General features: G+C 50.5%; 1 protein-coding gene across 7 annotated transcripts in view; it reads left to right on the top strand.

Annotated features, from left to right (window-relative positions):
• Positions 1-13,181, top strand: part of PKNOX2 (PBX/knotted 1 homeobox 2) — a 267,999-nt gene extending 254,818 nt beyond the window's left edge. For 5 of the 7 annotated variants that reach the window (XM_037736405.1, XM_017523828.2, XM_037736394.1 and 2 more), the window contains 3 exons: positions 8,754-8,830; positions 9,703-9,881; positions 10,934-12,929. In XM_037736405.1, coding sequence (XP_037592333.1) covers positions 8,754-8,830; positions 9,703-9,881; positions 10,934-11,160 — 483 coding nt within the window. In that variant the 3' untranslated portion in view covers positions 11,161-12,929. Of the gene's footprint in view, positions 1-8,753; positions 8,831-9,702; positions 9,882-10,933 lie in introns of all 7 variants that reach the window. The other 2 variants (XM_017523819.1, XM_017523834.2) reach the window with 2 other exon arrangements.
• Positions 13,182-14,282: the final 1,101 nt, after the last annotated feature.

The following is a 14,282-nucleotide window of genomic DNA, read 5'->3' as shown; positions in this document are numbered from 1 at the left end:
TGCGTCAATCATGGAGTCTTCCCTGGTCTAGTTCTGACCCTGAAAGCAAGAGTGGTCTTACGCCTCTCGTTCCTGAAGTCCGTGGACACCTCCCACTTGAACACAGACCTTTAACCAAAGTGGCTTTTAGGATTAGCCAGAAAAATGCTTATTTTTATAATAACTTACGGCTATGGAAAAAAACATGATATAAGTTCCAAATAACATGTCTCTTCACAAACACCCAAGTTTCAGGTGTGAGACATGATTTCAGCACTAAGGGGGTTGATCATGTAATTGGGGAAATAAATGATACACTTAAGCCAGGAGAGGTCAACCCATGACATAATCAAGTGCTATCAAATAAGCACGGACACTTGCGGGGCTCAAGAGTGGGAAATCGATATCGGTGAGAGGGAACTGACCGTCTGTGCTGGCCAGACACATCCAGGAGAATATGCCCAGGCCCAAGAATCAGGTTGCAAAAGGGTCTTTGACAATTGTGTACAGAGGGGGCAGGCAGGAAGGGGAGATGTTTGTTCCAGTGACTCTAACAGGAAGCATGTCATGTGAGGAACAGCTAAGGGGTCTGGGGCTGTTTTGCCTGCAGAAAAGAAGACTCAGGCAGCCTGTTTCTTTATGGCAGCATGGCATAGTGCAAGCAGCAAGGGCTTTGGAGGCAGACAGGCCTGTACTTGGTCCTAGCTCTAATTTTACTTACTGTGTGACCTGAAACAGGTTAATGAACTTCTCTGTTACTGCTTTCCTCTTTACAAAATGAAGATAGAAATGCTGCCTATGGTGGGCCTGGCACAGTGGCTTATGGCTGTAATCTCAACACTTTGGGAGGCTGAGGTGAGTGGATCATGAGGTCAGGAGTTTGAGACCAGCCTGGCCAACATGGTGAAACCTCATCTCTTCTAAAACTACAAAAATTATCCAGGAGTGGTAGCGCATGCCTAGAATCTCAGCTACTTGGGAGGCTGAGGCAGGGGAATCACTTGAACCTGGGAGGTGGAGGTTGTAGTGAGCTGAGAAGTTGCCACTGCATTCCAGCCTGAGCAACAGAGCAAGACTCTATCTCAAAAAAAAAAGAAATGCTACCTATGGTGAACGTGTTTGATAATATGTTAGAAAACAGTGCCTGGCAGGTGGCCATGAGTTCAACAGAAAAGCCTTCCTACCCATCAAAGCAAATGGCTACGCACTGAGTGGTGGCCTTGCAGGCCAGCAGCCACATTTTTCATGTCAGCACACATACAGAATGATAGTAAGCCCACTAGGCTGCTTATTCCTGGAGACCAGCCAGGGAGCCCTCACTGCTCCAGACCCTGCAAGCCACACCCGGGGCTGAGGACATCACTGTGTGCATACTTAGACCTTATTGGGATATGCCGGCTGAAAAGGGCTGGTGTGAAGGGCTCCTGCCCTGCGGGAGAAGCTGGCACAGAGACCCTCAGGGCTCTGTGTAATCTCGAGATGTTGGTTAGCAGGGTTTGGTTGAAGAAGCTGGCATTTGGGCTGGGTCTTAGGAAGGATGGCTAGGATTTAGGATTGGGTAGGAAGAGAAAAAGGAGGGGTCATTTTGGATGACAAAATCACCTAATATAAGATATCATCTCATATCTTATCTCTCAAATAATCATCAATGCCACTATGATTCTTACTGGCCAAAGGGAGTGACCCCTCACTCCGAGTTGTTTTGGTGGTCAAATCTTCTTTGTCCCCCATTCTCACTCTTGAAGCTTGGGAACACGTGCGGTCCCTTACCCCAGCCATGACTGTTTCACTCCAGATGCTGCTCAGGCCTCTGTGCCTTCAGGGCTTCAGTGTAAAGCTACCAGGAGGCAGGAGGTCAGGCCAGCCGGGTTCTCTGCTGCATTTCTTTTTGTCCCACAGAAACGTTAGGCCTCAGATTCCTGCCTTTGGTGTGAGAGTTTTCTCCACCCATCCTTCACTATAGGGATCTAGAGAGAAGCTGGTGTAGCTCTGTCCCAGGATGTGTGCCACGCTGGCAGTGAGTCCACAAGGAAGGAAGAAGATTGATGCTTCTCCATCCAAAACTGAGCCTTGTCGACAACAGGCAAGTCAGCTGCAGGGTTGGATGGAGGAGCTGAAAAACGAAGGTGTTCAGGAGATCCCTGGGCTGCATTGAGCCCCAGGATACCCCACCAGGGCCTGCAGCAATAAGAGAGTCTATCTGAAAAATGGCTGCAAGAGATTTACAACCTCACAACATTCTCCAGAGGCTTGAGACCCAGGTTAGGATGAAATGTCCCCATCATAGTACACAGGGGCTGGAGCCGGCAGAAATAAAACCCATTCGAAAAAATGAGCGTATTTGTACACTCACAGAGGGGGCTGCGGGGAGGCTCCTACCATCTGCCAGGAAACAACCTGTGGCTTCTTCAGAAACACAGCCACATGCGTCAAGCCACAGATTTATTTTATTTGTTATTTATTTAACAAACACTCACAGAGTAGGCTGACCACCGAAACAGCTTTCATACATTAACTCATTTATTGGTACTGATCAGTTTAGCTATGCACACACACACACACACACACACACACACACATATATTCATTTAATTCTTTTTTTTTTTTTTGAGACAGAGTTTTGCTCTTGTTGCCCGGGCTGGAGTGCAGTGGTGCAATCTTGGCTCACCGTAACCTCCTGGGTTCAAATGATTCTCCTGCTTCAGACTCCCAGGTAGCTGGGATTACAGGTACCTGCCACCACAGCCGGCTAATTGTGTATTTTTAGTAGAGACAGGGCTTCTCCATGTTGGTCAGGTTGGTCTCAAATTCCCAGCCTCAGGTGATCTGCCCACCTCAGCCTCCTAAACTGCTGGGATTACAGGATAACAACCTTGAAGCAGGCGGAATTACCTCTCTCATTTTACAGAAGAAGAAACCAAGTAATTTGCCCCAGGTCTCAAGCTGGCTAGAGACCGGACAAGGATTCAAACTGGAGCAGTCTGACTCTGGAGTCCGTGTTCTCACCTACTTCTAACAGTACTGCCTCCAAGTCTTCTTTAGCGAGATGACCAGTGTGCCTTAATGGACTTTTCAGTGCCCCTTTTTTCTCTTCCGCATCCTCCCCAAATATGCATTCAACAATAATTGAAAAAGCAGCATTATTAGTAAGTAGAGCAGCCTGCCTCTAGGTGGAGCTCCTGGGGGGTCCGATCACCGTTGCTTTCCCCACTCACCATTACACCTGCAGATGCCCACAGGAAATGATGAGAAGTACCAGTTACTCCCAAGGTCCCATGTTATTCATTCAACAGATGCATACTGATCACTTCCTTCATGCCACATGTTTTTCCTTGGCACTGGTGAGGTAGGGTTGAAAAGAAAAACACGGTCCCTTTTCTTCAAAAACTGTCAGTCTGCCCCTTGGAGTGACAAGTAACTACACCTGTAGTAGGAGGGATCACCCCTGTAGTAGGAGGGATCCTATATAGGGCAAGATCTCAGGGCTCATAGAAGGGGCATCCGAAAGGGTTTCACCGAAGCAGGGATGGGGATGGGAGGAGGTTAAGAAGGACCCATCTTGCTGGCATTGTGAAGGATAGATTGACACAGAAACCAGAGGGAAATAGAATAGTTTTGAGATTTCAGGAAGATAAAGAATGGGACAGCTTTTCACGGTGGAAAATTACACAGCAATTAAAATGAACAATTATAGTTACACAGAACCACTGTGGATGAATGATTCCATTTACATCATGTTCCAAAACCTGATGTAAACTAGGCCATCATGTTTAAGGATGTAACACAGATAGTAAAACTATAAAGAAAAGCAAGAAAGTGGTTACCATAAAAGTCAGGGGATCTTTGGAGAGGTGTTTGGGAGGGGACAGAAGGGGGTTCATGGGGTGCTGGTAGTATCCTATTTTTTTGACCTGGAGATGGTTACATGGGTATTTGCTTTTCTTTGTACTTTTCTGAGTATTCACAGTTGGAAGGGGAGCAGGGATAAAAATTAGAGAGAAAATAAAAGAATGGAAAACCTGAACAAGGGCAATGACTCTAGAAAGAGAAGTTTCTTTGGTGACTTATGGTGCTTCTCATTATTCTAAAAGGCTTGGTTTTTGGTTTTCTGGGGTTTTTTTTTTTTTTTTTTTCCATTTTAACATCTCTGAAATCAGGTACATCCCACATGCTTTTTAGATGTGATGGAATGGTGTTGTTTCAAGGACCCCCCTATCCTGGCTGCCTCCTTCTGGGTCTCCGGCCCTCCTAGAGCAGAACCACCCCAGAGTGGTGGCTGGCAGCAGCCCATGCCCCGTTAGTTGTCAGGAGGGAGAGGAAGGGGAGAAGCGTGTGGTGGACTCCGGTGTGGCACTGCTGATGGCAGGAAACCCAGTGGAAGCTCACCCATCTGAATCAGGCTCCATGCCCCACTTCGTTGGTGACCTGGCCCACCAAGGAGTTGGTGAGGTCTGCATGGCTAGGAGGTGGAAAGGCAATTGCCAGTTGGCTGTGCGTGAAAGAAGTGGCCAGAGACCTGTGAACCAGCACCGGCTTAGCTCCTTTCTGAACCAGTCCATGGGCAGAACTCACTCTTTCAACTAAAAGATGCTTTCAGCATCAGTTTAGTCGAGAGGAGAGTTGTGTTATGGGGCTATAAAGGGGGGTATCAGAGAGAGATGGGAAAGAGTTGAGGTCAGATTTCAGAGGAACTTCCTGGTGGCAACCACAGTGCCGTGAAACACCGATGTGGTGTAAATACCATAATTCCCTTCTCTAGAGTCCTTGAGTATTCAACTAGCTGATGCCTGAAAGCTTCGGTGCATCGCACAGTGAGTCAATGGAGCACACATGCTTACCCTGCACTACCTCGTTAAATCATCCCCATGTCCAAGAGGTGGGCACTATTTTGCTATTTCCATCTAAGGATGGAATACATAAAACAAACAAAGGGCTGGGCGTGGTGGCTCACACCTGTAATCCCAGCACTTTGGGAGGCTGAGGCGGGTGGATCACCTGAGATCAGGAGTTCGAGAACGGCCTGGACAACATGGTGAAACCTTGTCTCTACCAAAAATACAAAAATTAGCCGGGTGTGGTGACAGGTGCCTGTAATCCCAGCTACTTGGGAGTGTGAGGCAGGAGAATTGCTTGAACCTAGGGGGTGGAGGTGGCAGTGAGCCAAGATTATGCCACTGCACTCCAGCCTGGGCAACAGAGTGGGACTCCATCTCAAAAAAACAAAAGCAAAAATAAAAAACAAATGTCACACAGTGCTAAGGGATGGGTCAGGAGTTGATCCTGTCTCCAAAGGTCCTTTACTTCCCGGCAGCCCTGCCATGCCGTGTGAGGTTCCAGCTGTCCCTGAGAAGGCTCTGTCATCTTCTAGTCTGTTCTTTACCTCTTTTTCTTTTTTTCCTTGCTTTTCATGAGCTGTATGTACTTCTTTTTCAAGGAAGGATTATCTACTTCCAGAGAGCTACTGTCTGGGCCCTTCCCTTCCAACTCCAGGGAGTTCCCTCCAATAATGATCAGAGCACAGCCACTGTGGCTTGATGGTTTGCCATGATCTCATTTGATTCCTCTTCTCGTCTTTGGCCCCAGGCCTGGCCAGTTGTGCTAAAAGGAGCGCTGACCCAATCGTGGTCTGTCCAGGGGCCAGGACTATTTTGACTCTGTCCTCAGGAATCATGTGGTCTGAGGCGTGTACAAGCTGGACTGCCCCGATGAGCACTCAGATGTGGTGCCAGGAATGTTCTGGCTGACACACCTGTTCCCAAAGCTGGGCTAAATGCTGCTACTCACCCCACGGCCTCCATCATGTGAATCCTAAGATACTGGTTCCAGGAGGGTTAGGTGGTGAGGACTTACACCAGGGGGTGGTAAGGGGCTTATATCCTCATTCATAAGAGAAGAGCCAGCCAATTTTGGGTGGCACTGCTTTTCATAGTTCCCCATTGGACTGGAGGATGTTAATCTGCATATTCATGACATCCACTTAGAATGGGGGCCCCGGCAGCAGAAGCCTCCTTAGAGACAGCAAACATTATTCTTCCAAGGAAGGCTGGAGGATTTCCTTCTCTGGAGTTCTTTAGCAGTGGAAGCGCTTCTCATCCAGCCGGCTTAAATATAAGTCCTAGTGCAAGGCTCCTGCCTGGAACACCCATCCTCTCCTCTACTAGAATGGCTTGGCCATTCTTCGAAGCTCAACTGAAATCTCCCTCCCTAAGGACTTTCTTCTCTTATCACCAAAGGGGTTCTTAGCATGGACTTCCCATTAATAGAGGGGCTTTTTCCTCCTTTTTTTCCTTCCATCTAGTCTGTGAGCTCTTAACTTCAGATCTGCTTTGCTTGCTGGCACCTGGCCAGTGGCTCTGCTCAGGAAACAAGCCTGTGCTTCTCGTGCCAGTCCACTCATCAGTTCCCTACACAATCCTTGAATGTTGGCCTCTTTGCCCTTCACTGGTCTGCACTCTGGAGATAAACAATGTCTAATAAGATGGGGTCCCTGTCTGAGAGCAGCTCATGGCCTAGTGGGGGACACATATCTTGGCATCTGGTGCGTAAAAAGCAATCATTCAGAGGCTGCGGTGATCAGCTTTGCCTCAGGGAGTCGGGAAGGGCCTTGCAGAGGCTGTGATCTGTGGCAGGCCCTTACAGACGCTCAGAAAGGCACATGAGGACAGGCGGAAGGATGCACGCTCCGAAGGAGGGCCAGCAAGTGTGAGGACATGGAGGCATGAAAGGGCCTCGTGGGACCTGGAAAGGCCAAAAAGTTGCCATATTTTTGCTGCATTCTGTCTACAGACTGGCTGGCCATGGACAGGGAGGCTGCTTGGCTCTTTCCCACAAATAGGGATATTGGAGCCAGGCACTAGGGCTTGACCCCAGAAGGTATCAGAGCTCCCAGAGTCCCTGCCCCTCTGCCCCCTGGGACCATCTGCATTCTCTCCTCCCATCCTCCCTCTGCTCCTTCCCAATTATAATAAAATTGGCTCCTGTAATGCTGATGTGCCTTCTTTCTTGTTAGAATCTTAATATTATATGAATCACAAGTCCCAGCTGCCTTGGCAGGGCGGTCAGGGTCAGAGGTTTGAATTAAAACAACACACGGTCCTGATCACTTCATTCATGGGGTGCTGAGGCAGGGAAGAGGCTGCTCTCCTTTTCCAACGATAATGAGAGTATCACCAAGGCCGCTGATCGCACCCTTTTCCCTTAGAAAGTCTTAAGCACCTTGCAACACCACCTGATATTAACAGTATTGGTACCTTGTATCGAGCATTTTCCAAGTATAATTTCATTTATTTGTTAGATGACTTGATGATGTGTGGTTAAGTGACATCCCTGAGATTTCACAGCTAGTCATAATAGAGCCAGATTGTAAACACCTCCCCCACCCCCGATCTCAGGGACCTTAGACAGCCCAAGCACCACTTTCTAATACCACTCCAATCAAAAGGAATGATTTTAGCCCGAGGATGCTGGATAGCTTGGTTTTCTGCCGTAAGAGCCCCCCAAACATCCTCTAGCTTCCAGGACAAAACTCTGACCTATTCTGACGTTTGTCACACCTTAATTGCATGCCTACTGGCGTGCCAGGCACTGGGCTGTGGCCTGAACAAGTCATAGGGAGGCAGAGACTCAGTCATCATGTGGCCCCCCTCTCAATGGGGTCAGGACCCTCTTCCCACTGCCACCCAGAACCTTCCCATTCTTTAATGTGACCTGTTCAGCCCCCACCCCTCTGGCCAGCACCTGTTTCTTTCCTCCTTCTTAGCCTCTATAGCTTCCATAGTGCTCATCACCCAAACCACAGCATCGAGTGCTTTGTTTTTGCTTTCTTTCACTCAGCAGGCATTTGTATGTCATTTGTATGTGGAAGGCACTGGGGATACATTCAGTATCCCGATACCTTCATGCCGTACAGTCTGAGAGAGGGGGACAGAGGCATAGTCAGTGCACGGCCTGCAGCATGCGGGGGACTCAGAGAGACACATGGTCCTCTGTTTTTCTCGCCTCCACTCAGTCCTGTAAAAAGTGGCATCTTAAAGCAATGGAAGGAAGACCGGACCCAAATTGGAAGACCTGAGCTGATGCTACCATCTGGGGGACACTGGAGGAGTCATTCTGTCTCTTCATCTGCAAAGTGGGAATAACAGTACCTAACCTGCCTACCTTTCAGAGTTTTAATGATGTGCTTTATTAAATAAAAGTATGATTTTTCATGAATAAAATGCATGAAGGCATTTTACAGGTTATAAAGCACTATACAAGCAGCACTTATCATTATATTTCTCTTCTGTCTCCTAGCAATGCCTAGCATAAATCTGGGCACATAGCAGATGCTCAGTAAATATCAGTAAACTTAAATTGATCCATTCGCCCCGCTTACCATCTTCTATGGGCGTTTGAGGCCATTGGAAACCCTAACACTGACAACGCCTGCCCTGCCTGCTGGGGGCGGCAGTGAGGATCAAGTGAGAAGGACATGCCTTGGAAGCTATCAGTACTGAACCATCCTGGCTCTTGGGAAGCCTCCCCAGCTCCCCATTGTGGGCGGGTCGGCTGAGGGGGCTGGCCAGCCCAGGATGTGGAGTCTCAGGCATGGGGCAGCCTTCCTCCAAGCCCTAGGTCCATTCTCTGTGGGGAGCAAACGTGACACTCCCCCCGTCTGGGTTCCCACACCACTCAGGCTGCCTGGCTCAGGATAGTGCCCATGGCATGGGCACAGTCTCTCAGGGACCCAGACCAGCATGTGCCCAGCCCTCACTAGCCTCCACCTCTCGTTTCAGCACCCCTACCCCACGGAGGACGAGAAGAGGCAGATCGCAGCCCAGACCAACCTCACCCTCCTGCAAGTAAATAACTGGTGAGTTTGCATCACTTGCATGCAGCCTCGCAGATCTAGGGGCTACTTTCTGGGCAGGGGAACATGTAGCGGGAAAAGAGACTTGAATGCCCAGATCTGCCTCAATCTCAGCCTACCTACCATGCCAGTCCCCCATTTGGGCTAGAAGCAGGAAGCAAGAATCAACACTGGCACCTGTGGCTTTATCTGCAGCTTCTCAGCGCCCTCTGCTGGGACATTGTGTCAGGCACGTACCTGGAAGCTTCTTGAGGAATAGAAAACCCACACCCACCTGAGCACCCAGCCCACCTGCACTGCAGAGACAGACAGGATTGCCTGTGGACTGGAGGCCAGAGGTCATCTGGTGTACCCCGCCCCCATGTGAACTGAAACTAAAACATGCTGCAAAGCTGGGAGTGGGGAGAAGTAGGAAGAGTAGCCATTCTGACTCCACAGGGATCTCGACTTTCCCAGTATCTGTGCCTGGCTGGGCTGTCATGGGGAGCTCAGAGAGCAAGGTCTGGCTGGATGGAAGTAGTCCTCAGAGTTGGGGGCCCTGATTCGAGCCCCCGGCCCTCTGGAGAGAAGTCAGAGGTTGGTGCCTAGACTACCACACTCTCACTGTTCAAGCTGGCAGGTCTTGAGCCGGGATTTCTGACCCCCCCTCCACCCCACCATGTGCTCTTGCCATACAACTTTGTGGTTACCAAGCCCCGGGAGATTTCATGAACTTCTCAGTACCCAGGGCCATTCTCCCTGCTAGGCTTTTACATCCTATATGGGAACCCCAGTCTGCTGTGTAACGGAGTCTGAAGGCAGCTTCACCCTCCCTTGCCCCACCCGAAGGCCATGCAGGCGGTGACTAACCAGGTCTCCACTTTACCCCTGGGCAGGTTCATCAATGCCCGGAGGCGCATCCTGCAACCCATGCTTGATGCCAGCAACCCAGACCCTGCCCCCAAAGCCAAGAAGATCAAGTCTCAGCACCGGCCCACCCAAAGATTCTGGCCCAACTCCATCGCTGCGGGGGTGCTGCAGCAGCAGGGCAGTGCGCCAGGGACAAACCCCGATGGTAAGAACTGGGGCTGAGTGCATCCTAGACAAGGGCAGGGGGTGCTCCTGGAGCTTCCTCATGTCAAGCTGTGCAAAGATTCAAGGGCTATCTCCTTACCTGGGCTCCGGTCCCTGCTCTGTCATAGTGATTATCCTTCCCCAAAGCCCTAAAGAAGGGGATGTTTTTGTACATAATTTAACAGACCAGATGCACTCCCATAAAGACAAGCGGGAGTTGGTGGTCACTCAAGTCACTGACTGCTCAGTAGAGCCCCCCCGCCAGTCCGCACCCATCTGAGTTCCTTAGCACCACTCAGTATCTGCACAGCTCCCCCAGAGCCAAGGCCATCTATAAATATCAACGCAGGCAGTTGGCTCGTGAACAGAGGCCAGGAAGAGCTCTGTTTTCCCAGCCTCTCCATCACACCCTCCATATACACTTTTCTAATTGCCAGTTGCCTAGTGCACCATGAATAATTCAATGAGCCAGACATTTTATAGCTTGGCACATGAAGACAGCTCTGCATGGGGAGTGGGATATAGGTGTGCATGTGTGCACACATGTCCTCATGCACAAGTGTATGTGTGTGGTTGCACACAGGTTCCTTTGTGATGTGGCATCATCTTATGAGGTGTGACGGGAAAACAAAAAAAAACAGATTTAGGGGGCTAAACCAACCTGGGAGAGAATTTCAGTTCTGTCATCACTGACAGTGTCATCTTGAGCTAATGACTTGACTGTCTGAGACTCAGTTTCCTCCTCTTTATAATGGAGGATAGTAACACCGGCTTACAGAACTGTTAGAAAGTCAAAAGTGGTTAACACATAAAGAAAATGCTCAGTGAATGGTGGCTGGGAGAGCTACTTCCTGAGATGGGACAGGAAGTAGCCGATGAGTGAATGGATGGGAGGCTTCACGCCAGAGCACTGTCCAGCTCAGGCTTCAGCAGCCCTAGAAATGAGGAGTGCACCGCTCTATGAGCAAGTCCATTAAACCCTGTCCAACACAGATGTGCTGGCCCTGACCGGCCACCCCTGCCTTCTCCTGACCCTTACTTTCTGTCACGCAGGTTCCATCAACCTGGACAACCTGCAGTCCCTGTCCTCAGACAATGCCACCATGGCCATGCAGCAGGCTATGATGGCTGCACATGATGACTCATTGGATGGGACAGAAGAAGAGGATGAGGATGAGATGGAAGAGGAGGAAGAGGAGGAGCTGGAGGAGGAGGTCGACGAGCTGCAGACGACGAATGTCAGCGACCTGGGCTTGGAACACAGTGACTCCCTGGAGTAGTCAGGCAGCCCAGATGGCACTGATCACCAAGCAGGAGAGGAGTGTCTGTCGCCGGGAGGCCTTCAGGGTGGGGGGGAAGGGGACATGGGCAGGCAGCACCAAGGGAGTTGGGCCCTAGCTTCCCCAAATCAGTAGCTTGAAGAAAGGCAGAGGAGATGCCTGTTCCTTCCCAACCACCGAGCTTCAATGAGGATCCCAGCCCCATTTCCCCGGAACTGCAGAGGACTCTGTTTGGCTGGGCCAGTCGAGCAGCCTGTGTGGAAAGCCAGGACTGAGATCTGGACTCACCAAATCCCTAAGGACAGATGGCACCCACGGCCCCACCCACAGAAGGACTTGAGCTGTTTACAAACCTTGCACTGGGAGGCAGATTGGTGCTGTTCACAGAGTGGGCCTTTGCCGGGGGCAGACTGAGAAGGAAAGGGAGAGGCAAATGGGGTCTGGGTTTCATCCCCAGAAGGTTCTCAGCTCCTTTGACAGACATTCAAGGGCAGGAGGGAGCCCCAAAGCATGATCAGTGGGCAGAGGAGTGGGAGGGCCTGAGGCATCACATCTTGCAAATCAGAATGGGATGGAATCCACCGGGCTCCAGCTCATCCCTCCAAGGCCCTGTCTCTGCACACAGCAACCATGGACGTGGGAGAGAGGGATGGGAGCCACGGTGCCCTTCACTGTCTCCTGGAAACTAATTGTCAGCTGGTGGGCTCAACCTGTGGGAAATTAAAAGGAGTCCCTTCTCCTGGGTTGACTCCAGGAGCCAAGGAGATGGCAGACCCTGGGCTGGGAGCCATATCAAGGTGACTTTGGGGCTACAGCTGTCCCTAGGTGGTCACAGAACTCAGCTCCTGTAACAACAGGACAATGGAGTTTTATCCTAGATGTTCCCTCCCTTGGTGTTCCATGCCCTCCATAGACCTCCAGAGAAGGCGGAACCAGGTTATCTGGGAATCTTTCCACCCTGCAGGTCACCACAGCCAACCCTCTGTTCCCAGGCTGGCTCCATCAGCCTCCAGCTTCCTTTCCCCATTCTGTCCTTCAGAGAAGGCAGAAGAAACATTGGAAAGCATCTAGTCCAGTGGGAATCCCGGGGTTGGAGAAGGTGCTACATCCCTCTTCCCATCAATATCCAAAATGTAGGAGAGGGCCCAGAAAATGGCACCCAAGAGCCTGCGGGGGTGCCCACCCCACCCACCCCGAGGTTCTAACCCTGCTGTCCACAGCCCTGGAGGAACTGGGGCTCCTGGAAGGAGGAGGACGCTCTCCACTGTCCGCCCTAACACATGCCCTCCCACCCACCTTCCAGACCCCCTTGGTTGGCACCCTCTCCTCCCATTCCCTCTCACCCCATGGCTGTGAATGACAGGACTGGTCACACGTGTGTTTTCCATTGGGTTTAATTTAATGAACATGCAGTTTCATTTGTAAATTGTGCATTAGCCATCTCCTTCAGTGGCAGGATGTGAGCGGCTACCTGGCTCAACTGGAGGGGACCCTCGGGGCCCTCTGGGGCTTCCCCTCCTCCACCTGGTTGGGGTAGAGCAAAAAGGTGGTCACTCTTCCGAGGTCTCCCTGAAATGAATGTATTTCTCCCCCAAAAGAGCTGATATTTAATGTTTTAATAGGGATTTTTGAGAAACAAATAACCTTATTTATAATCTGGGTGATCCAATCATTTTTTACTCCCTTTTGATGCCATACATAGAGGAAAGTCTAGCTTTTTTGGCGTGAGACTTTTACAATGTGCAGTGGGATAAAATGCATTTTCTTTTCTGGTTCGTTTTTCTTGTTAACAAGCACACACACACACACACACACACACACACGCACACACACACACCCCGTTCCACCCACCACCTGGACAGGGGTCCCCCAGCATGGGCACACTGGCACACAGGTGCCCACGTCTCTTCCTCCCAGCCCCTCCACCTGCCTAATGTTATGCAACCTCCTTCTGATGTATTCACCAAACCAGTACTGAATGTGGCCGAGACGTTTTCAGTAAATCTTATTACCTACCGTAACCCTGGTGCACAATTCTCTTTCTGTGGTTGCTGTGGCAATCCTTTGCTGTTTTCATGAGACCCAAGGCCAGACAGAATTTGGAGGCCTCAGTATACACCTAACTACCAGGGAAGGGGACAAGGTAGATGTGCTTCCCGCGTGAGCTCAGCTGAGCTGTCTGGGGAGGAAGAGCCAAGTTCAGCACGCTCAACTCGGTGCGGCCAGTTGTAAGGCAGAGCTAGGGATACAAGGCAAGGAAGCTCTGCACTGCCCTCTCCTGACAGCTTCCTCGACCACAGCGGAAGCTCTGAATTTGGTCCCTCTTGTCCACCATACTCCACCTCCCTCAAAGGCCTCTGCTTTCCGGTGTCCATCCTTAGCCCAAGAGGGTTTTCATGATTGAAGCTGGTGCCACCATGGCCCCACACCCAGCCTTCAGTGCCCACTGTTTCCTAATCAGCAGGTGAAAATCCCAGCAGCAGGAGGTAGAGGCAGTCTTGGCTGCCACCTTTCACCTTGGAGCTATGTCCAGGAGCCTGCCCTTGAATCCCAGGGGTCAGCACCATAATCCCCCAGGCAAGAAAAAACTCAGGGGCAGCTGATCTGCTTACAGAAGTGAGAGGCAGGCCTTCTTGTCACCTCCAGATGAAAGGGTTCCTTCCTTAGCCACCCTTGCTGAGAGGTCTGGGGCATCTGTTTAGAAGCAGAATGTGCCTTGTTCACTTTCAGGGATGCTGGAGAGTTTGCACTTACTGCAGATCCCCCTAGGGCCAGGTGGAAGGTAGGGAAGCCGGTGGTTGGTTATACAGGCAAAGGGGGCCAGCTCTAGCGGCCTTCGCTGAATCACTGCCCTCAGGGAGCCCAACCTCCCTCCCCCTCGTCACACCTGGAGAGAGTTCTGCAAACTCAGCAGAAACCCCCGCTCTCTGGGCAGACCAAGAAAATCTCAAGAACTATAAGTTGATTGGAACCTCACCTCCAGAGCTGGGAAGACAAGTTTTTTAAGATAGTGGTTTCTAAGGAACACGCTGCTAAAAGATATGCTGAAAAACAAACAAACAAAAAGATCCATGCCCAAATTAGCCTAAGATTAATTGCATATTGTATTTTGTTAGCAGACT

The sequence above is a fragment of the Cebus imitator genome, unplaced genomic scaffold, assembly GCF_001604975.1.
Source record: "Cebus imitator isolate Cc_AM_T3 unplaced genomic scaffold, Cebus_imitator-1.0 Scaffold0, whole genome shotgun sequence".
Taxonomy (NCBI): Eukaryota; Metazoa; Chordata; class Mammalia; order Primates; family Cebidae; genus Cebus; species Cebus imitator.
Note: the sequence above shows the minus strand (reverse complement) of the source record. Positions and strands in the feature narration are given on the sequence as shown.